Genomic DNA, 22,818 nt, shown 5'->3' with positions numbered 1-22,818 from the left:
TTAAAAATGTTTACAAAGGGTCTAGTACATGGTAAGCACTGAAAAAATACTAAGTTCCCATTCTCCCCTTCCTTTCCTCTAAGGCAAAAGTCAGGTTGGCACACTATGGTCTAGGGGCCAAGTCTGACCCACTGCATGTTTTCATAAATAAAATGTTACTGGAACATGGCCATGACCATTCATGAATGAACTGTCTATGGCTGAGCTGCGCTACAGTGAAAGGTGAGTGGTTACAACACAGACCATATGGCCCTCAAAGCCTAAAGTATTTACTATCTACCCTTGACAGAGTTTGTTGATTCTGCTGTTTTCCTATTTCCAAAAGCTGACAGATGCTTGTCATTCCTCATCATACTTGAACTTCCCAGCATCTGCCACAGATGCCAATGTCTTGAGATCCTTCCTCCTCCCTGGAGACCAGTGATCTGAGCTCAGGCTCTGCATCTCCAATTCCCTGGTGCTCTTCACAAGCAAGGATCTCTGCAGAATACCAAGCTTAGACATATTCAAAGTCGCCACCCCACCTGGCCAACCTGTTTCTGTGTTCCACATTGTAATTAATTACACCAGCACCTATGCCTGTGGCTGTACAGAGACAGCATGACTTGCAATCCCAGCACCGGGGTTGAAATTCCACCTGTCAGAGCCTTACCTAAAACACGAAAATAATGACTCCCCTTGGAGACCCCATAACAATAGAGGGAAAATGTGAATAAAGCCACTAGTGCAGCAAAAAGTTTTTGAATCCAGATCTATCTGGAAACCCAAGCTAGAGACCTTAGCAAGCTTCCCAACTGCTGTGCAAAGAATTTGTTACAGGATGTGCTGGGATGCAGATCCCCCAGCTCTGTGGACTGCAGGGCAGTCTGGGGCAGTGCTACAAGGGACAGTCCCTTTACCCCACTGCTGGACAAATATTTCCTATATGTGCCGTGATATGAAACGGGCTCACAAGCCCTGGCCCATTTTGCACTTTTCTTCCTTCTCTAATTCTCATGTACAAATGGGTCACCACAACCTACAGACTCCTTTTCCTAAAATGTTCTCAAATGGACCTCCACCTCCCTCCATCCTCCTTCTCTGTCACTGCCAAGGTTTCAGCTACTATACATCCTTTGAATCATTACAGGAGAGTCCCAACCAGTCTCCTCTACTCCAAGATGGCCTGTACAAAATAAATACTTACTATCCCAACCCAAATCTATGTATTTCATCCCTCTATTTTAAAAACAGTCAAAAGAATAAGACAACACTGCCAGAAGAACCAAATCCTCCCCGGCCCCACTGTATTTCCATCCTTGGTCCTCAAATGCAACCTGTCCTATAATGCTGTGTGAGACTGAGCCACTGTGGGCCAGTCCAGACTTCATGCAGGGTTCTTCTTCCCCTACGGGGCAGTCTTCCCACCCAACCCAATCCCTGTCTGCCATGTAACCCCTAACTCATGCTTGAATAGCACCCTCCAATGTCACCTGCGCTTGGAACGTTGCCAGCTCCCCCAAAGAGATGCTTGCTCTTCTCTGTGTGGTCACAGCACTTTGTAGACACCACAGTGTCTTAAAAGTCATTGCCTCTCTCACTAAACTGGGAGGCCCCCAAAGCTTAAGGCCAGAGCATGTATTTACCTTTACATCTACCTCATCTCTAGAGCAGAGCCCAACACGCAGCTGATGCTCAGTAAACCCCTTAAAACAAATGTTTATGGAACCTCATGAAATCACTGAGTGAAGGAAAGATGGAAGTAACCCAGAGTGCCTCTGAAGCCATTTGGAAAATTAAAGTTCATCACCAAAAAAAGTCCCAATTCCCGTCCACCCACAGTGTCCTCTTAAGAAGGAAGCCTTGAACTATCTCTTGCCAGCTTAGCAGCCAGCAAGTCCAGAAGAGCTGGGGGAGAAGGAGCTCGGAAGAGCGCTAATGCATAAAAAAGGGCTGTTTTTAAAGACTAAAGGGCACACAAACTAAGACTTGCCAGTATGAAAGGAAGAAATGTGGAACATGAACCACAAAAATAATGAAAAGGTGTCCAAATGCAAATCAAAAATGTGATTCTCTTAAGCAGTCTGCTAGGACGTTCCTTTCTCGTTTCAGGGAAAACACATGGGACTCAACACATCTTTACTTTTTCCTTTCTGTGTATCATGAAGAAATCTACAAGCAACAGTGTGAGTCAGTCACATGATTGGCAGGTAACAAGCTACAGTCATATTTTTCCTGCCTTAAAAGGACCTGTTATTCCTCAATTGCTTATTAAAACACCACAAACTTAAGAAAAATATGCAGTAAAACTTAACATCAAGTTACTATCAAGTCCTTGGCCTGGACTGTGACACCACTTCTTCCTGACTGAGAGTCTCGTAGGGCTCGGGTGGCCGTTCCGAGGCATCCTGTACAGCCGGGCAGAAGCAAACGTCACCTCAAGACAACACACAGATGCTGGGTGGTTTCCCTACTCTCACCCGCAACATCTTTAGCACCAGTTTGCTTCCTTGGGAACTGCTTTCCACACTCCTCCAAAACATGGTTACTTGCATCCTCACAGGGTGACCTTTATCACTTTCAATAAGAGCTAAAATGGGACCAAGAATAAACAAGGTATTTGGTCGGGAGCAGCACAGACAACAGGAGATGAAAACCATGACCAGAGCTAACAAACCCATATCCAAATATCAACAATTAGACTTTACAGGTCCTTGCACTGAAGCTGTGGAGCTTTCCCTGCTGTCCATGTCAGAAAACCAGACTGAAGCCAAAACAAGAAGTATGAGAGAGGCCAACAAAGGGAGAGAGGGGCGAATTACCTGCTCTGGGGAATCAGGGGCAGCAGAAGCGTTTCTTGTGGGGGTTTTAGGAGCCAGGCACTCGTCACACATTCCCTCTATCCTCTCAAAGGCCAACACAGTAGGTAGTTCATTCTCATTCCCAGATGAGGAAAACCGAGAATCAGAGAGGTGGCAAAGTAATTTCCAAGGACACAGAGCTACTGAGAACAGGATTTGAACCCAGGTCTGCCTGTCTTTTAGGGCCAGAAGCTTCCCACAATGCCACACAGCTTGGGTAGAATTTCTCCATCTAGAAGGCAGCGAGGTAAAAGGCGGAGTGTACAGAAGTTCAAGCTTGTCTAACGCAAACAAGATCTGCTTAAACCTCACAACTTCCAAAAACACCCCCAAACAAACAAATCATGGACTCTGCAAATCTTTTGCATGCATATACTCATATTTTAATGTGTACATGAGAACATATACACACTCATTCAAATATTAGAGAATACATCTGGCTCTAATAGGAACTGTAGAAGTGGAAAAAAAGGTTATAAATTATTTTGTAAAAGTAAATTATTTTTAATAAAGTTATTGAATTTTTGCTAAAGAGCTCAAAGTCGACAATCATTCTTTGATTAACACAACAGGAGATTCCTAGCCTGTCAGCCTCACCACCAAGACCTCTAGCTTCCATGTCAAATATTAACACTAGACTCCAGGATGTGTACAACAGGCGCATATTTTCTTTTGATTACTGAAGACCGTCAACATCCAGAGTCCTTGTGAAACGTCAAAATGCCTGAGACAGACGTGTCCATAACACTTCCTGCATTCTCAGATGCCACTCCCCTCCTGCATTACAGTGGAGCAGAGTTACCTCACTTGCTTTCAACTACATGTGTTCTACAAGATGGGGGATGGTTCTGGAGGATGAGACACACACATCTGCTTCTCCTTCAGCCACTCTCAGCCCCTACGTGCTTTTCACATAGTGGAATTCTGGTGTATAAAGTACGTGATTTCTGGTACAATGCCATCCTAAGTACAAACTATCTACTTCACCTGGTGCAAAAAACAAAACACAACAATCTGCCAATGGCAGAAGAAAAATGGTGGTACCATCCAAAGACGCTGTGTCTACATGTAGCCTTTATGAGCCATTTAAGGGATGCTCAAGGGTAACCTGATGCAAACGTTTCCGCCTTACATTCTTTTTCATTTACCTGGGTAAGGAGCAACTTTGTAACCCTGTTCTCGTGCTCAGCTTCAGACACTAAGTAGCTGTCTGCTCAACTTTCATTGGACTTCTGCTCTCACTGCCCAGTGAACACATCTGAACCATTTTGGAGCACTTACTCTCTATCAGCTTCATGAATCACTGTTTCTCATTTCAACGAAGAGCTCACGGGAGCTTCACAGATTACTGAGGCAGGGCACCACCAGGAATCCGACCTTTTTTCTTTACCTAATTGTCTCTTTCCTGCTAAGAACTACTGCTTTCTTAAACCTTTGCATTTGCATCACTAGTTCCAAGAGCTGGCTTCCTTTACAGGGGAATTTTACGACATAATTTTAATTACTTCACACGAATCATGTGCAAACCAAAAGAAGATGAATAACATAAGTAGTTGATGGCAGAGCTGGAACTGGAATCCAGACAGTCGATCAGTCACTGCGTTATGCTGCTTTCATCCTATTCACAGGGAACAAAGCCTGCTGCACATCAAGAAGACATATGTATGCCAGAAAGCATACAGATCTGAGGGTGAAATTCCACTGGGAAGCATCTGGCTGAGGACAGGGAATCAAGAGGACCGATACTGTGAGAATCAGCCACTGAGTCAGATGAAGGAAGTTGAAGATGGGCTCCAAGGCAGACGGCTGCAGTGAAATAGCAAGCACCAAAGGAGAGCTTGGGTACCACGCCCTACACTTTACGGCATACATCTCAATTTCACTTCCCCTATAAGAGAAGCACCATTATTACCCCCATCGCTCAGATGAAGAAACACCTATAACTTAACCAAGCACACCAAGTGGGAGGTGAATACAGTTCTAACCTGCCCAAGACTGGGGTGGAGAAAGGCACCTATCAGGATCAACAACAACTCAGCTAAAACCAGAGACTCACAACTCCCTAACTTATGGTGGCTAACTTATTCTCCTAGGCTTTTCCAAAAGTGAAATTGATTCTGAGTAGGCCTATATCTGTTAAAGAAATTGTATCAATAATTAATAACTTTCCAAAACAGAAAGCACCAAGCCCAGATAGGTACCAATTCTCTACAATCTCTGTCAGAGGATGGAAGCAGAAGGACTACTTCCTAACTCATTCTATGAAGCCAACATCGCTCTAATACCAAAACCAGACAAAGACGTTCTAAGAAACCTACAGAACAATATCTCTCATGAGCATAGATGAAAAAATCCTCAACAAAATACTATCAAGTTGAATCTAAGAACATATAAAAAGAATTACACATCACAACCAAGTGGGATTTATCCCAGGTATGCAAGGCTGGTTCATCACTAGGAAATCAACTAATGTAATCCATCACATTAATAGGCTAAAAAGCAAAATCACATGGTCATATCAATAGATGCAGAATATGTATTTGACAAAAGCTAACACAGATTCTTGATAAAAACTCTCAGTAAACTAGGAATAGAGGGGAACTTCCTCACCTTGATAAAGATATCTATAAAAACTCTACAACTAATATACTTACTGGTGGAAACAAAAAGCTTTCTCACTGAGATCAGGAACAAGGCAACGATATCCCCTCTCTCCACTCCTTTTCAACATTGTACTAGAAGTCCTAGCTAATGCAATAAGGCAAGAAAAGGAAATAAAAGGTATACAGCTTGGGAAAGAAGAAATAAAACTGTCTTTATTCACAGATGACATGACCATCAATGTGGAAAATCTGAAAGAACTGACCAAAAACTCCTGTAACAAGGGATTATAGCAAGGTTCTAAGATACAAGGTTAATATACAAAAGTCAATCAATTTTCTATATGCCAGCAATGAACAAGTGGAATATGAAATTAAAAATAGGATACCATTTGCATTAGCATCCCTCAAAATGAAATACTTAGGTGTAAAAAGCAAAATAGATACAAGATCTATGTGAGGAAAGCTACAAAACGCAGAAGAAAGAAATCAAAGAACTAACACAATGAGAGATGGTCCACATTCAAGGATGGGAAGACTCAATACTGTCAAGATGTCAGTTCTTCCCAAATTGATCAACAGATTCAATATAATCTCAATCAAACCCCCAACAAGTTATTTTGTGGATACTGACAAACTGCTTCTGAAGTTTCTATGGAGAGGCAAAAGACCCAGAATAGCCAACATAACACGGAAGAAGAAGAACACAGTTCTTCTACCAGACTTCAAGATTTACTATAAAGCTAAAGTAATCAAGACAGTGTGGTATTGGCACAGAATAGACAAACAGATCAATGGAACATAACAGAAAGCCCAGAAATAGACCCATATAAATACAGTCAACTGATCTTTCACAAAGGAGCAAAGGCAATACAATGGAGCAAAGTCTTTTCAACAAATGGTGCTGGAATAACTGGACATCCACATACAAAAAAATGAATCTGGACACAAACTCCACACCCTTCACAAAATTTAACTCAAAATGGCTCACAAACTTAAAACTATAAAACTTCTAGAAGGTAAAATAGGAGAAAAGCTATATGACCTTGGGTATGGCAAGGGCTTTTTAGATATAATACCAAAGGTATGATTCATGAGAGAAATCACTGATAAGCTGGACTTCATTAAAACTAAAAGCTTCTGGGCTTCCCTGGTGGCGCAGTGGTTGAGAGTCCGCCTGCCAATGCAAGGGACACGGGTTCGTGCCCCGGTCCGGGAAGATCCCACATGCCGCGGAGCGGCTGGGCCCGTGAGCCATGGCCGCTGAGCCTGCGCGTCCGGAGCCTGTGCTCCACAACGGGAGAGGCCACAACAGTGAGAGGCCCGCGTACCGCAAGAAACAAACAAACAAACATAAAAACTAAAAGCTTCTGCTCTAAGACAATGTCAACAGACTAAGAAGATGAGCCACAGACAAGGAGAAAATATTTGTAAAAGATATATCTGATAAAGGACTGTTATCCAAAATATACAAAGAACTCTTAAAACTCAACAATAAGAAAACAACCTGATTTTTAAAAAGGACCAAATCTTAGCAGACACCTCACCAGAGAAGATACAGATGGCAAATAAGCATACAAAAAGATGCACCACAACATGTGTCATCAGGGAAATGCCAATTCAAACAACAAGACACCACCACAGACCTATTAGAAAGGCCAAAATCCAAAACATTAACACCACCAAATGCTAGCGAGGATGCAGAGCCACAGGAACTCTCATTCATTGCTTGTGAGAATGCAAAATGGGTACAGCAACTTCAGAAGACAGTTTGTTAGTTCCTTATGAAACTAAGCACTCTTACCCTATGATCCAGCAATCACGTTCCTCGGTATTTATTTACCTAAACGAGTTGAAAACTATGTCCACACAAAAACCTCCACACAGCTGTTTGCCGCAGTTTTATTCATAACTGCCAAAACCTCAAACCACCCAGATGTCCTTTAGTAGATGAATGGATAAATAACCGTGGTACATCCAAACAATGGAATATTATTCAGCACTAAAAAGATGAGCTCTCAAGCCATGAAAAGACATGGAGGAATCTTCAATGCCTATTACTAAATGAAAAAATCAATCTGAAAAGGCTACATACTGTATAATTTCAACTCTATGACATTCTGGAAAAGGCAAAACCATGGAGACAGTAAACAGATCAGTAGTTGCCAGGGGTTTGAGTTGGGGTAGGGAGAGAGGGACGATTAGGTGAAGCACAGAGGATTTTGGGGGCAGTAAAAATTCTGTATAATACCACAGTGATGGATACATGTCATTATACATTTGTCCAAACTCAGAGAATGTCTAACACCATAATGTAAACTTTGGACTTGGGGTGATAAAGATGTGTCAATACAGATTCATTAGCTGTAGCAAATGTACCCTCTGGTGGAGATATTGACAATGAGGGAGGCCATGCATGTGTGGGGACAGGAGTCAACAGGAAATCTCTGTACCCTTCCATTTCGTTTTGCAGGGAACCTAAAACTGTTCTTAAATAAATTCTATTTTTTAAAAAAGGTGAGCTCATTAACTACCACTTAGGACCTTTGGCCAATAAAGGAGCATTTTGTTGGTGAGAGAAACAAAAAGAAAGTCACATCTCCTTGGAAGAGTTTCCTAAATTTTATTTCTCAGAACCCTTGCACAGAAAAGGGGTTCCATCTGTAACTGTTAGCTGGTAACTCTCAATAAAGCCCCAGAGGCAAAGCTTACTGGTTTCAACACTCCAGGCCTGAATAATGAAGATTTTCTTGATGGTCCCGGTTTTCCTTTTGCAGGACGCTCCAGCTCTTACTGACCTCTCTTCTAGAGATCACCATTCTATGTCCACTTTCGCTTCCCAACTCCCAGCTTTGCACACCTTTGCCACTCTGCCTGGAACAAAGCCAGCTGCTCCTGCTGACCCACCCACAGACTTGCTTCACTACAAATTTGAGGATTCAGGCTGGAACATCAATCCTTCCTTCCTGTCGGTTTTGACCCCTCACTAACTTTCATTAATGTTAGATAGGGGTGCGATAGCTTCCATGGGCTTCTGTGACTTCTATGTTTCTCTGTGAATCAGAAACGATCAAAAAGAAGAGGTTCCCACCGCCACTGCCTCTGCTCCCATCTATTTTCTTAAAGTAAAAACCCTCATTTCTGAGCACGGCACTTGGTTTGTTCTAGCCGCCATCTGACACCACCAAAGGGTGCACCTGACACTGCCGTAAAGTAGGACTGGGTAAAACCTCCAGTCATCATTAACTACAGGTGGCGGGAATCACGCAGCAAAAAAATGCCAGAAGCCCAAGAAAGTAGAAGAGTGACAGGACCATAGAAAAGGAGGCATGAGAAGGCTGCTGATTCAGTTTCAAACATACTCCTCTTTGCCTATCCCTGATCACAGCAAAGTCCTGAGAGAGGTACGACCTTAATTAAGCATCAGTTCTCTCTAGATATGGGGAAAGGTATGTTCCCAGCTTTACAAATGCAAGGTGCTGCAATTTAAATTGTTTTCCTGATTTTCAACCAATCACATGGAACTGGTGAAGGTGGACTACTAAAATCCTACTCATTTTAATAGGTGCATACCAGTGCCCCATCACCAGGGTAACTGTCTGAAGGAAGTGATTAGATCCTGTTTCCAAGTATCCAAGGGGAAACACAAAGGCAAGATCCAAAGACAAGGAACTCACGGAATGTCAAGGCAGTGAAACGCCATGAAAGGCAGTGCAGAGGGAGGAGGAAGCACAGTGCTACAGGTGTTTGGAACAGTAAGTTTTTTCTCATATAGGGAAAAGGAGAGACATAAAGGAAGGCTGGATGAAGCAGCAGATACAAGCCACACCTGAGGTCAACTCTGAAAGAGAAAGTTTTGACCTAAGACAGAAGAAAGAGAATAAGCAAAGGGGAAGTGGAACAGAAGGGCTGGTCTGGGCACAACAGTGACTTGATCACTCAAAGTCCATTCAGCAGGAAAAGAATCGACTTGTCAATAAATGGTGCTGGGACAACTGTATATCCTTCCTCATATGCAAGAATGAAGATGACCCCTACCACACACCGTTCACAAAAAATGGAGTTAAAAAGGATCCAGACCTAAATGTAAGAGTTAAAACTATAAAACTCTTAGGAGGACACATAGGCATAAATCTTTGTGACCTTGGACTAGGCAACAGTTTCTTGGATACGACATCAAAAAGACAGTGGCAAAATGTTAATAAACTGGACATCAAAATTTGAAACTTTGGGGCTTCCCTGGTGGCGCAGTGGTTGAGAGTCCGCCTGCCGATGCAGGGGAGGGACACGGGTTCGTGCCCCGGTCCGGGAGGATCCCACATGCCGCTGAGCGGCTGGGCCCGTGAGCCATGGCCGCTGAGCCTGTGCGTCTGGAGCCTGTTCTCCGCAACGGGAGAGGCCACGATGGTGAGAGGCCCACGTACCGCAAAAAAAAAAAAAAAAAAAAAATTGAAACTCTAACACTTATGACAATAGTATCAAGAGCACAGAATGGAAGAAAATTTTGCATATTGCATAACTTGTATCTAGAACATACAAAGAATTCTTACAATTACAATGAGATACCAGTTCACATGTACTACAATGGCTATAATCAAAAAGATTGATAATAACAAGAGTTGGCAAGGATGTGGAGAAACTGGAAACCTCATGCTCCACAGCTGGAAATCCAGAAGAGTGCAGTCATGGTGGAAAATAATTTGGCAGTACTTCAAAAGGTTGAACATAGAGTTATCATATTAATCCAGCAATTCCACTCCTTGGTACGTACCCCAGAAAAAAATGAAAAGCTACAATCACACAAAAATGCATACACAAATGTTCATAGCAGCGTTATGCATAATAGCCAAAAAGTGGACACAACTCAAACGTCCATAAACTGAAGAATGGATTAAAAAACGTGCGTATATAATACATACATGAAAGAAGCCAGTCACAAAAGACCACATATCATATGATTCTATTTATACGAAATGCCCCAAACAGGCAAATCCGTAAAGGAAAAAAACATAGATTAGTGTCTGCTTAGGGCTGTGCGGTAGGGGGCTGGAGGGAGGGAGGAATGTGGAGTAACTGCTAATGCAAATGGATTGTTTTTTTAAAGGGACATAAAAATGTTCTAAAATTAGATTGTGGCAATGGATGCACAACCCCGTGAAAATGCTAAACACACTGAACTGTAAACTTTAAATGGATGAATTATATGATATGCAAAATATCCCAATAAAGCTGTTTTTTAAAAAAATGCAAAGGGATAAATGATAATAGAAAAATATGTAAATTTGAATTGAAAGAACAAAAAACTTTTGTGAGTCATAAAACACTATAAACCTAATGGAAAATCATGAACTGGGAAAATTTTTGAATAACATACATGACTGATGGCCTTAAAACAAACAACAAAAAAGCTGTGGTAATTCAGTAAGAACTCTATATTGCCCCAGTAGAACAGAAGACAAATACCACAAGAATTCCCCAAAGAAAAAAGTACAAATGACCTATAAGTATATAATAATCCATTCACAACATTAATCAAAACACTTTTCAACTAGTAATCCTAGAGTTAAAGCCTATCCAATGAAAATATAAAGAGGCTTTTAAATATTAATATGTAAGAATGTTCTTTATTTAGTGGGAAACTGGGATCGTCTTACATGTACGATGCTAGGGGGAGTGGGCAAATACTATCATTTATTCACTACAGAAACAAGGCAGGAAAGAAATTCAACCGGACTTCCGTGGTGGCGCAGTGGTTAAGAGTCCGCCTGCCAGTGCAGGGGACAAGGGTTCAAGCCCTGGTCTGGGAGGATCCCACATGCCACGGAGCAGCTAGGTCCGTGTGCCACAACTGCTGAGCCTGCGCTCTAGAGCCCGTGAGGCACAACTACTGAGCCCACATGCCACTACTACCGCAGCCCACATGCCTAGAGCCTGTGCTCTGCAACAAAGAGAAGCCACTGCAATGAGAAGCCCACACACCGCAACAAAGAGTAGCCCTCACTCGCTGCAAGTAGAGAAAGCCTACGCACAGCAACAAAGACCCAACGCAGCCACTGAATAAAATAAGTAAAGAAAAAAACCCAGAAATTCAACCAACTGTCAGAAATGGTTGTCTTTTTAGGGGCACGGGGGTGGAAGGGACCAAGATTTACTGTACCTTGTTCTGTACATTTTTGTAATGAATTTTCCTCCACAAATATTCTAAAATTTAAAAAATAAAGATAACAAATATCTATATCTACCTTCATTGAAAAGGAATTTTATCATCTAATCACATATTCTTTACCAAAGTTCTCAAACTTTGCTACATATTAGAATCACCTGGGAAGATTTTTTTTTTAAATCCCAACGCCCAGGCCATACCTCACATGCACTAAATCAGCATCTCTGAAGGTAGGACCCTTTTCCAAAGGGCTGCTTTAAATTTTAAAGCAGTCTTCTTTAAAATTCCTGGGTATGATCGCATGGTACAGCCAAATCGTGTATGGGTGAACCAGGATCCACAGGCAGGAGAATTAACGGCACTCAAAGGTCCTTAAGTTCACAGTGGAGCAAACCGAATGCACACAGGTCTGTGTGTGAGCACAGAACAACAAAGTATGTGTGTCCTGGTCACGGCTGCATGGAGCGGTAAGGTACAGGCAGGGCCGCCCGGCTCCTTGGAGTAGGCGGTCATATAACAAGTTTGCAGGAGGAAACAAAGAGAGCTGTCCAGTTCACCACAGCAGGAGGAACCGTCCTTGCTGAAGGTCAGAGCCCTGATTGTGACCTGACTACTCAGAGGTGACAGCAGGACTGAGAACTAGCTGGTTCTTCCAGCAGACCTGTGCTGAGACTGTGTGTTCCCCGTGCTCTCTTCCACCTCCCTAGGAAGAAGCCTCACAGATGCTTGTGTGTACAACCTCCAGCCTATAGCCTCCCCCCGGGCATGCAACCAGAACACAGTGCCATGTCACCTACAGCTCATGTGTCAGCAATGTGCAGACAGAACAATGCAGACTGGCACTGGCATAGGAGAACGTGCTAGGGCAGGGCAGGGGGCTGGACTTAGGGCAGCCTCTACCTTAACTTGCACACTGGGGCAAGTTCCGTAATGATGCTTCCGTATCTGCAAAGAGGCCTGACTGGTTGTGCCCTAGAGGCCTTGCCAACCCCAACCTGTCTGTGATCCTCCAAGGTCCGCACACAGAACAGAGACTGCGGCAGTAGCTAAAACTGGAAGCCAGCTGAGTGTGGTTCTGACTATGAACTTGATCTGACTCAGCTGTGATAATTCCCTGGCCATAGTACCGTGGAAAGAAAGAAAAACTGGAAATTGAGAAGCGCAGACAGAAGGGAAGTTCAAAAGAGGAGGGTTACAGAACGACTACTCTCAGCCTCTTCTTGCTGATTCTCAGTGGTCCACAACGAGGCCTGACGAAGCACCCTACTAGCCCATCCACTCAAGACTGTCCCCTGACGATGCTGACTTCAAAAGGAGGCACTCGAAGAACGCTGGCGGGAGTGTGTAATCAATGCAGCTTTTTGTAAAGTGACTGGGCAGTATGTACCAAGAATCTTTAAATCTTTAAAAATGTAGTCCATCGGGCTTCCCTGGTGGCACGGTGGTTGAGAGTTGGCCTGCCAATGCAGGGGACACGGGTTCGTGCCCCGGTCTGGGAAGATCCCACATGCCGCGGAGCCTGCGCGTCCGGAGCCTGTGCTCCACAGCGGGAGAGGCCACAACAGTAGAGGCCCGCGTACCAAAAAAAAAAAAAAAAAAAAAAACATGTAGTCCATTTAGTGCAATACTTCCACTTCCCAGAACCTGCTACTCTTGAGAGATCAGACGTATGTAAAAGTTACTGAACAAAAATATTCACATGGGGAGTTCTGTAGACTGGGTGCACAACAATGTAAGTGTATGTAACATGACTAAACTATACATTTAAAAATGGTTAAGATAGGAAATTTTATTATGTGTATTTTATCACATCTAAAACTAAAAATTCAGGCTTCCCTGGTGGTGCATTGGTTAAGAATCTGCCTGTCAGTGCAGGGGACATGGGTTCAAGCCCTGGTCCGGGAAGATCCCACATGTCGTGGAGCAACTAAGCCCATGCGTCACAACTACTGAGCCCACGTGCCACAACTACTGAAGCCTGCGCACCTAGAGCCCGTGCTCCGCAAAAAGAGAAGCCACCGCAATGAGAAGCCCGCACACCGCAACAAAGAGTAGACCCCACTCACCACAACCAGAGAAAAGCCCGCGCGCAGCAACGAAGACCCAACACAGCCAAAAATAAAATAAATAAAATACATTTATAAAATTAAAAATTCATAGGCATTTAATAGCAAAAACAAAATACCTTGGCTCACGCTACAATTTTTTTAAACTGAAAAATAATGTAAATATCTAACAGCCAGAAATTAGTTAAAAATCAATTACGGAATATTGAAACAATGGACATCGAATGTCAAAATTCTTCAAGCAGACTGGAACGTGCTCATGATATAATATTCAGTGAAAAATGGCAAAGTGCGTGTGGTCCTGGGTTTAGGAAGAATCGATTGAAAAAAAAAAAAACTAGAAAATCAAAACACTAAGCATAGTTCTGTCTCTACACTGGGATTTCCAAATTTTCTACAAGAAACACTCCAGCAGGGTGAGGGAAGGAGGGCCTTGGTGGACATTAATTCATGGTCCAAGAATCAAAGGGCAGAATGATTTCCACTTTACAGCCTGTCAGCTTTGAGGTTTTTCCCTTAAAGAAACAGACAGCCAGGGGGGTTTTCAAAACTGCTGCATCAGCTCTGTCAACTGACACAGAACTGGGACTGGAGACGGCAGAGATGCAAATACAGCAGCTCCCCTCATACGTTCCAAGACCCCCAGTGGATGCCTGAAACTGCTGACAGTACTGAGCCCCACGTATACTATAGGGTTTTTTCCTATGCATATATACCTATGATAAAATTTAATTTATAAGTTAGGCAAAGTAAGAGATTAACGGCAGTGACTAACAATAAAATAGAATGGGGCCCCTCTCTCAAAGTACCTTACTGTACAAATTTAACACATTTTCTATCTTAACTAAAGCTCTTATCACATACCGTGGCCATAACTTTTACAGTCTGAGGTGCGAGAGCAAAACTAGCACACATTTTTTTCCTTCTTCACAATTTCACGAATAGAAAATTAGTTCTTACCATAGATCTTAGCTACCTCAGCATATGATTTTTTTTTCCTTATTAAGTCAAGAACCTTTTCACTTACAGGAAAGCACTTTACAAACCGTTCTCTTTGCATAACCGAACTGCCAGCATCATTACTCTTGCACTTCAGGTCCTTTATTAAGTAAAATAAGGGTTACTTGAACCCAAGCACCTCGATATCACAACAGTGGATCTGATGACTGAGGGGGCTATGCAGAGACTAATGGGCAGGGCACACTGGACAGAGGGACGATTCACATTCTGGGCAGGACAGAGCGAGACTTCATCATGTGAGTTACTCAGAACGGCATACAATTTAAAACTTATGAACTGTTGGGACTTCCCTGGTGGTCCAGTGGTAAAGAATCCGCCTTCAAACGCAGGGGATGCGGGTTTGATCCCTGGTCGGGGAACTAAGATCCCACATGCCACAGGGCAACTAAGCCTGCGCGCCACGACTACTGAGCTCGTGCACCTCAACTAGAGAGCCCGCGTGCCACCAACTACAGAGCCCACGCGCCCTGGTGCCCGCCAGGCTGGGTAGGCCACAACTAGAGACAAGCCCGCACACCGCAACAAAAGATCCCACGTGCCTCAACGAAGATCCCACGTGCCCCAACTAAAGACCCGACACAGCCAAAAAAAAAAAAAAAAAAAAAACTTATGAATTGTTTACTTCTGGAATTTTCCATTTAATATTTTTGGATACTGACCACGAGTAACTGAAACCAAAGAGAAACCACAAATAAGGGGGGATGACTATAACCAGCACTACCCAGCCTCCCCATATGCGAGGATGAGAAAAGCAGTATCACCCACTTTTCACCATCTGCTGTTTTACTCCATTCAGTGTTTTAAATGGTTGCTCTGTGCCTCCTTTTGATCCATAATGGGCCCAGAGTGATCTGGGAAATGTAATCCAAATATAAAGTAACAAATTATATTACTAATAAACAATCCACAGGAAATGGGCTTGCTCTTTTCTCGGAGACCAAAGAATGCATTACAAATATTAATGAATTCTTAACCCAAAAAGGCTTGCACCAGCCACAGCACTACTTAATGGATACTGATCCTTGTTTTCATTAACAGAAAATTTATGTTTCATTTAGAAAAAAACAAAAAATGTGAAACAGTACTCAGGAAACTGAATCTTCCGACTAGCAGTGAAAAACATATCAATAAGGTGGAGCAAGGTGGAAGGAGAGTAAATAAAAATAATAACTAGCAATGTAAGTAGAACGTAAGAAACTCAAGTCATGTGAAATGCAGGGTCACATTACTGCGACATTAACGACATTTTCTCTGGTCCTGAGTTCCCATGGCCCAGGAGCCAATCACCAAGTATACTAGCATACAAACTTTCATTATTAATGCAGGCTGTGCTGAGTGCCTGTGACAGGAGTTTATAGTATTTGACCTTTGCTAGAATAACAGTTTCGGGCCAACAGTTTCTTGATTAGCGTCAATTAGTGAAGACTTTCTACCCAAACAAGTAAAACAGGTTTGGTTCTTGGTGCAGTTTTTTTTCATTTTGTTTTTGCCTTAAACAAAAGAAAAAGGCATCTAATCTTACAAATGAGAACAGAAGTCAGCATCTTTCAGAGCTGGGGCTGAAAGATGATGTGCTCCTGAAGCAAAGCCAGATGGGGAGGGAAAACAGAGGGGGTGGGGTAGGCGGGGGCGGGTCTCTAACTATGGGCTCTGCGCACACACCATATTTACTGTATCATTAGCAACAACAGTGCTAGCTTTTTAAATAGATGGCTATTTTAAAATCCAGTGCATGTTCACAACAGTATGTCAACTATTTTTATAGGCAGGTAGAACATTAGGACTCTAGATACTTTTCCAACAACATGGTTTAAACAGAAATCTGTGTGTGTTCGACACTGGAAAAAACATTGTTTACTGTCTGATGCATCCTGAGTCACTGCCATTTTTAAGCAAGCACCTCTGCCTTTAACTTTCCTTTTCGAATTAAAATTACCAAGATAATGAAACCAAATTAACACTGTGAGACACTAATTTGATGTACAAATTTGGGCAATCCACGAACACTGCCCCACCAAAGAGGAATCTGCTTAGTGTATTTAATTATCATTTGGACCAAAAGCATCTAATATGGAGAATATTTCCTTCAACCCACTAAAACGTTGAATGTTGCAGAGCTAACTACTCCCTTCTATTCATAAGGCCCTGCAAAGACCTTAGCAGAAATAAATTTATTCCCATGGAGAAAAACAAACTTTGGGATATTTTCTCTAAAACCAAAGATATCTAATTTGGTCAGGACAGAGGAGACGAGGCCTTGTCAGGGATTTCTCTGCAGGTGTGCCTGCAGCCTAAATGAGACTCTTCTGGCTTGCCACTCTGCCCAGGCTTGCCATGCCACTCATTGCTACCTGATGTCCCCCTAAAATGCCACAAAATAAATAAGTAAATAGTAACTGTGAAGTGATGAATATGTTAGCTAACCTTATTGTGGTAATTAGTCTGTAATATATTTTATATATATATATATATATATATATATATATATATATATAAAATCACTACACTGTATACCTTAAACTTACAATGCCATGGGTTGATTATATTTCAGTAAAGCTGGAAAAAAAAATTTAAAGATTGAAGTCCCACTAAAACTAACACTGATTTTTTTATTAATAAAACTATATCTGAAATGCAGTATTCCCCAGAGTCTCTCAGGTGTTGGCCAATCCTAGGGCCCAAGAAGCATCAATTCATCTGCAGTAGCACAGACTATAGGAGGGAAACCTCTATTATCTGTTTTATATAGATGAGGTATACTTGGAGAAGACATCATGCCCATCCTCAACCATCAGACATAGGAAGCACATACACACTAATTCAAGAAAAAAGGACAAATGATGAAGCTAGTAAGAATAACAGTAAAATGCTGTGCACAATTTGTAAAAAGGAGTAATTCCAGTGGGGTAACCGGCAAAAGAGGCAGTGTGGGAACTGGAATTTGAAAGAAGAGAAGAAATCTGACAAAGAGATATAGCAGTAGGGGGAGGGCAAAGAGAAGAAAGGACATTCCAGGAATTTCCCCAAATACTGATAAACAGGTCAGATTCCTTGGCACAGGAAATCACTTCATACCAAAGAGGTCTCCAAGTTCCAGCTAATGACTGGATTGTAAACAATGTTGTCCAAAGTAAGAAAGTTCTAGAATAAAAGATTTTGGACACTCACCAATTCACAGCACCATTTCTAACATTCAGAGCTTAAGGTCTGCGCTCTTAATTTTACCCCACATAAACTGCAAATATCCACTAAATGATTCAGAAATAATGCCTATAACATCTCAAGTAACACACTCATTCAGGAGATTAGAAAAACAGATACCAATTTCACAGTCCCAGAGCAGATCTTAGATCAATTCCAAACATGTTTGTGTGTAAATGTGACCAATTCTTACAGTGGCATATGATCAGTAAGGCCCCAATTTATCTTGCCCTCAGTAAACAAATACTCAGAAAACCTAAAAGAAGATCAAAGAACTTTTATGATTCCGTGTATCATTATTTTGGAAAGGCCTTCCTCACATCTGATTAAAGTGAAATAATGTTTGCGTTTTTATTGGTAAAGTTAAGTGCAAAAAGTAGGTAATAATAAGGGAAGCCAAATACCTCAAACAAGGACTCCGTGAGTCCCTCGTTCCACCCCTTTACAAGTCTGAATTTTCACCAACAACTAAATTTTATAGCTGCTCAAATGCTGGATGATGTAATCAAGGAAACACATCAGTATATAGCGCTGGGTGGTAATAAACAGACTGTGGTCGGATTACACTTGCCAAAATCCATAACCTTTAAACACACCACAATGAATTTAGATTACAGCGTTGCCCTAATCTGTGAACAAGAAAACAAAACTGATGGTTAATCTTGATAACATGAATCTTCGTAAAACTATAGCCTGGGCAATCAAAATAGTTTATATATAGGTTGAACTAAAGAAATCAATCTATTCAAATCATCTTTTTTTTTTTTTTTTGAAGATTCCCTTCTTCGAGAAGTTACCGTAACAAAGAAAAAACCTTCTCCCAGAAGATTTCTTATAAGCACTAGTTCTGCCTAATTCCAGTACATGCAGCTTGGGGGCTGTTTTGTTGCTCGCTTACCTGGGGACTTTTTGGTTGATCTTGATGGCACAGAGTGAGACTGTCGAGGCAGCAGAGGTGACGAAGGCAGAGACATGGAGACACCTTTGGCCAAGCTCACCCTGTAGGCGTCCTCTGCCACTGGAAGGCTGCTCACAGAAAACTCACCACCATGGCCAGGGGGCAGGACTGGAGGGGAAATCTCCAGACCAAAGTCACCTCCTGGAGTAGAGAGAGAAAACCTTAGGTTAGGCCATCCGTGATAGCTAGATGCGAGTTTAATTCCTAAGAACTACATTCTTAGAATTCCCATATGCCATATGTGTGTGTGGAATTTTTTTTTTTTTTTTTTAAGATTCTTCTTGCATCCCATTCACTTCATACTCCACATGGCACAGACTCCACCGTCCTACAACTCAAGCAGCCCAAACCCTTAGTCATGAGACTGGAACCGTGGCTCACTGATGAAGCAGGTTCTCCTCAGTATTCAACCCCTAAATGAACTTAAGGACAAACAAGCTTACTGTAACGAAATTAAACATTCTAGGGAACTCCCTGGCAGTCCAGTGGTTAGGACTCTGCTCTCTCCCTGTCGAGGGCATCAGTTCAATCCCTGGTTGGGGAACTAAGATCCTGCGAGCTACGTGGTGCAGCAAAAAAAAAGGGGGGGAAATTAAACATTCTAGGGTGGTAGACGTATTTTAAAAAAAAAATACAGAGGAGGCAATTGCAGTGTAGAGAGGACACAAGGAAGGGACTACATCGGCTAGGACCAGCACCTCTGAAAAAATACAGCCAGTCCTCAAGTACTGAGATGACATGCTTTCCTCCTTACCCCCAGGTATATACAAAGAAGCAACTGAGATGCTGCAAGAAGAAGAGGTAAATCATTTTCCTGATGATTAAAAAAGCATCTTTAAGCGCTGAATTATATACAGCAGAACTGGAAAAGTATAGAAAGTTTTCCACAAGCAAACTTTTCTCTCTGATGAAAGTTATCCAACTGATGAAAGTTTACCACGCCTTCCTGACTCTGAAAAATCGAGGCCTGGATCTGAACTTAAACCGTTTGTCTAGCCAAGTGGGAACTCAATTTTTGCAGATCTTTGTGTACAATACTCAAAAAGGATGCAACCCCAAGTGTCAAGTTCCCAATGGCATCACTGTACTTGTTTTTCATGTTAGGAGGCACAGTGAAGTAGAGAGGTACCCCCTCCACAGACCAGGGGGGCATTTAAAACAGGCAAACAGGCTCATGCATGGCTTTCAAAGGCAACTCAAAACAAGCAGAGCTGTGAACAGAAAAGCCACAGGTTCCGCAAGGCATAAGTTGGCACCATCAGAAAGGTAATTTCAGTCTCAGCTGGGCCAGCTATGCTTGAAGGGGTTTTAATAAACTTGGGAAACTAAAGATCCAAATGACTGACATTTGAAGAAACAGCGAGAATTACCAGGAAACTCTCACTCGAATTTTCAAAAACAAGGACATTATGTCAACACCCAAGACAAATAAATTGACTTTCTGCCCATGAGGGAGGGAAGCAGGAAGGAAGGAGTTAATGGAGATCCTTACTTCCTAAGTCCAAGTGAACTGCAGTGTCTCCCACTCTGGTCCTCTTACAACCCTTGCCCACCCTGCTTCCCGAGCCTGCACTATAAGATACCATCACCACCAATGCCCAGGACCCAGGAGCTAATCTCTTAGCGCCACCACGGACAAGCCTGAAATCTTTCAAAAACCTCCTCCTTGGCGTCTTAAGCCAGGGCGTGAAGCTTCCTAGCTGCTTCCCCTTCAACAGTCTGGCAAGGAAACAGATCTTAAGGCAGAACAGGGGGTGCACCACAATGCCAACTCCCACTGGGGCTGAAGGTCCACCATGCTGAGACTTGGGACAGTTGAAGGGACAGTTGTTTTCTCTGGTCCAATATCAGGTTCTCATGACCAGTCCCCACCACCACCTCCGTCTCATCTTAGGAATGCAAGCAGGTGCTGTACCTATAAGAATGGTGCCTGGTCATCTAATCCCTGGATGTGTCACAAGAAACCCTAGGAGACAGATGAGAACTTGGAAAGCATTGAGGCTACAGCCCACAGCCCCAGGGAGTTACACACACAGAATGTGGGGGGCCTTGAAGAGGCGACACTGGTTTTCCATGTGGCTTGAAGAAAGCTACCCTGCCCTGTGGCTGCCCTTACACTGCCTAAATCACCAACCTGGGTACCCAAATAGCTATGGGATGGCCTGATGGGAGCAGGCGCTGTGACAAGGCACTGTCTTTTCCTACTCACACACGAGTATCTCTGACCGAAAACAAACAAACCTCAGATTTCAGGTCACTTAATCTGGATGAGGACACAAAATGAGGGAGAAATGCATCTTTTATGACAACATTAGAAATAAAACAATGAGCTCATTACTGAGAGAGGGTTTATTTTCTTAAATACTTGGAATTCTTCAGTGACACAAGAGAAATTGGGGACTGAGGGGTAAAAGAGAATTAAAGAGTTTCCTAATTACAAATGCTGCCCATAAACTTTGTTTATATCAAGCAAAGCAAATATTTTCATTAACTGCAAGTCTGGTGGGGATGAGTTTCCAAAGAAAGCCATAACCATGAAGACCTTCAGCTTTCGGAGCAGCTGTGCTCCAGCACTTTGATTTTATGTGGTCTGCAATAAAACAGGACTTAGAGATGGGGTTTGGGGAGGAAGGATCTCTATTTCAAGTTTACTTTGACATCTCACCATAATATCAGTCCCAAACATGCTGTTCTGTTGCTTTATTTTTCAGATCCCTAACACCCAACTTCCTTTTATCAGAAAGGCACAAAACAGGGAAAGGAGTTTTATGTATGAGCAGATGGCGCAAAGAAGTGGGTGATCCAGCGGCTTAGAAGCTGGAGACAGCACTCCGGAGTCTGGTGCTTTAACTGCATCAGGCAAGGGGTTCAGGTCAAAGGCAGTCCAAGAGCATCACAAGGATGCCGACGCCAGTGCCAGAAAGTGAAAGTCTCCTGGGGCATCTATAGGACTAAACAATATTGGTTCTAGGCAACATGACACCAGAAATTCTCCAGTTGATTTAACATTCCTCAACAGATGCTTAAAGAGGTTTAAGAGGAATTAAAAACATCTCACTGCAACAACCAGTGTGGCCAGCACATTTCTTTTAGCTTTGAATACATGTTTTTCTGTTGACTGTGACCTATTTTATTCCCCACCTCAATTAAGTGATGGGAAATACACCTCAGTCCCCCTTCCTGTTGCTGCAGCAGAAATGCCCAGGCCAGGTAGAACGACGCATCCCTTCCAGGGTAGGAAAACCATATTATCAACTACCTCCTCCAGTTCCTCTGGCAGGTGTTTCCCACTGATTCATCATGGACACTCACATCTACCCCAACGTGCTTTCACTCTCAGAGAGCACCTAGTCCAATCACACAGGTTCTCAGACAAGAAGCCAGGGCATGGGGGTTATCCGTGAGGAGGAGGGTCACAGCTAGAACTTCCAAAATCCCCCCAAGTGGCTGGCTCATGCTCTAACATACTCACTACTCTACACATTTAAGAACTTAACTTTGGAAAAAAAAAAAAAAAAAAAAAGGAGGTACTCAAAATAGACATGTTTTTATTTTGTTAAAAACATTATTTGGCTGTGCCGGGTCTTAGTTGCAGCACGTGGGATCTTCATTGCTGCATGCGATCTTTAGTTGCAGCACACAGGATCTTTAGTTGTGGCATGTGAACTCTTAGTTGCGGCATGTGGGATAGAGCTCCCTGACCCGGGATTGAACCCAGGCCCCCTGCACTGGGAGCACGGAGTCTTAGCTACTGGACCACCAGGGAAGTCCCAAAATAGACATGTTATTGAATGAGTTAATTCTATAAAGGGGTCAGCACATTTTTGCTATAAAAGTTTAGGTTTTGTAGGTCACACAGTCTCTGTCATTCATATACATAACATACACACACACACATACCTTTTCTTATTTTAAAATCACCAACTCTGAGTTTCAAAAATAAAAGACCAGAAAGGGCATGAGGGTATAA

At 42.6% G+C, this 22,818-nt stretch overlaps 1 protein-coding gene and 2 long non-coding RNA genes across 8 annotated transcripts in view; all 3 read right to left on the bottom strand.

Annotated features, from left to right (window-relative positions):
* The window catches only part of LOC125964950 (uncharacterized), a 340,974-nt gene that overhangs the window by 172,860 nt on the left and 145,296 nt on the right, over positions 1-22,818 (bottom strand). The window lies entirely within an intron of this gene.
* LOC125964949 (uncharacterized) overlaps positions 1-22,818 on the bottom strand; it is a 260,419-nt gene that overhangs the window by 123,391 nt on the left and 114,210 nt on the right. The window lies entirely within an intron of this gene.
* TANC1 (tetratricopeptide repeat, ankyrin repeat and coiled-coil containing 1) overlaps positions 1-22,818 on the bottom strand; it is a 230,760-nt gene that overhangs the window by 109,100 nt on the left and 98,842 nt on the right. For all 6 annotated transcript variants that reach the window (XM_049712019.1, XM_049712023.1, XM_049712020.1 and 3 more), the window contains exon 3: positions 18,789-18,989. In XM_049712019.1, coding sequence (XP_049567976.1) covers positions 18,789-18,989 — 201 coding nt within the window. The remainder of the gene's footprint in view (positions 1-18,788; positions 18,990-22,818) is intronic.

Source organism: Orcinus orca, chromosome 7 (genome assembly GCF_937001465.1).
Source record: "Orcinus orca chromosome 7, mOrcOrc1.1, whole genome shotgun sequence".
Classification (NCBI taxonomy): Eukaryota; Metazoa; Chordata; class Mammalia; order Artiodactyla; family Delphinidae; genus Orcinus; species Orcinus orca.
This window is presented reverse-complemented; position numbering and strand designations above follow the sequence as displayed.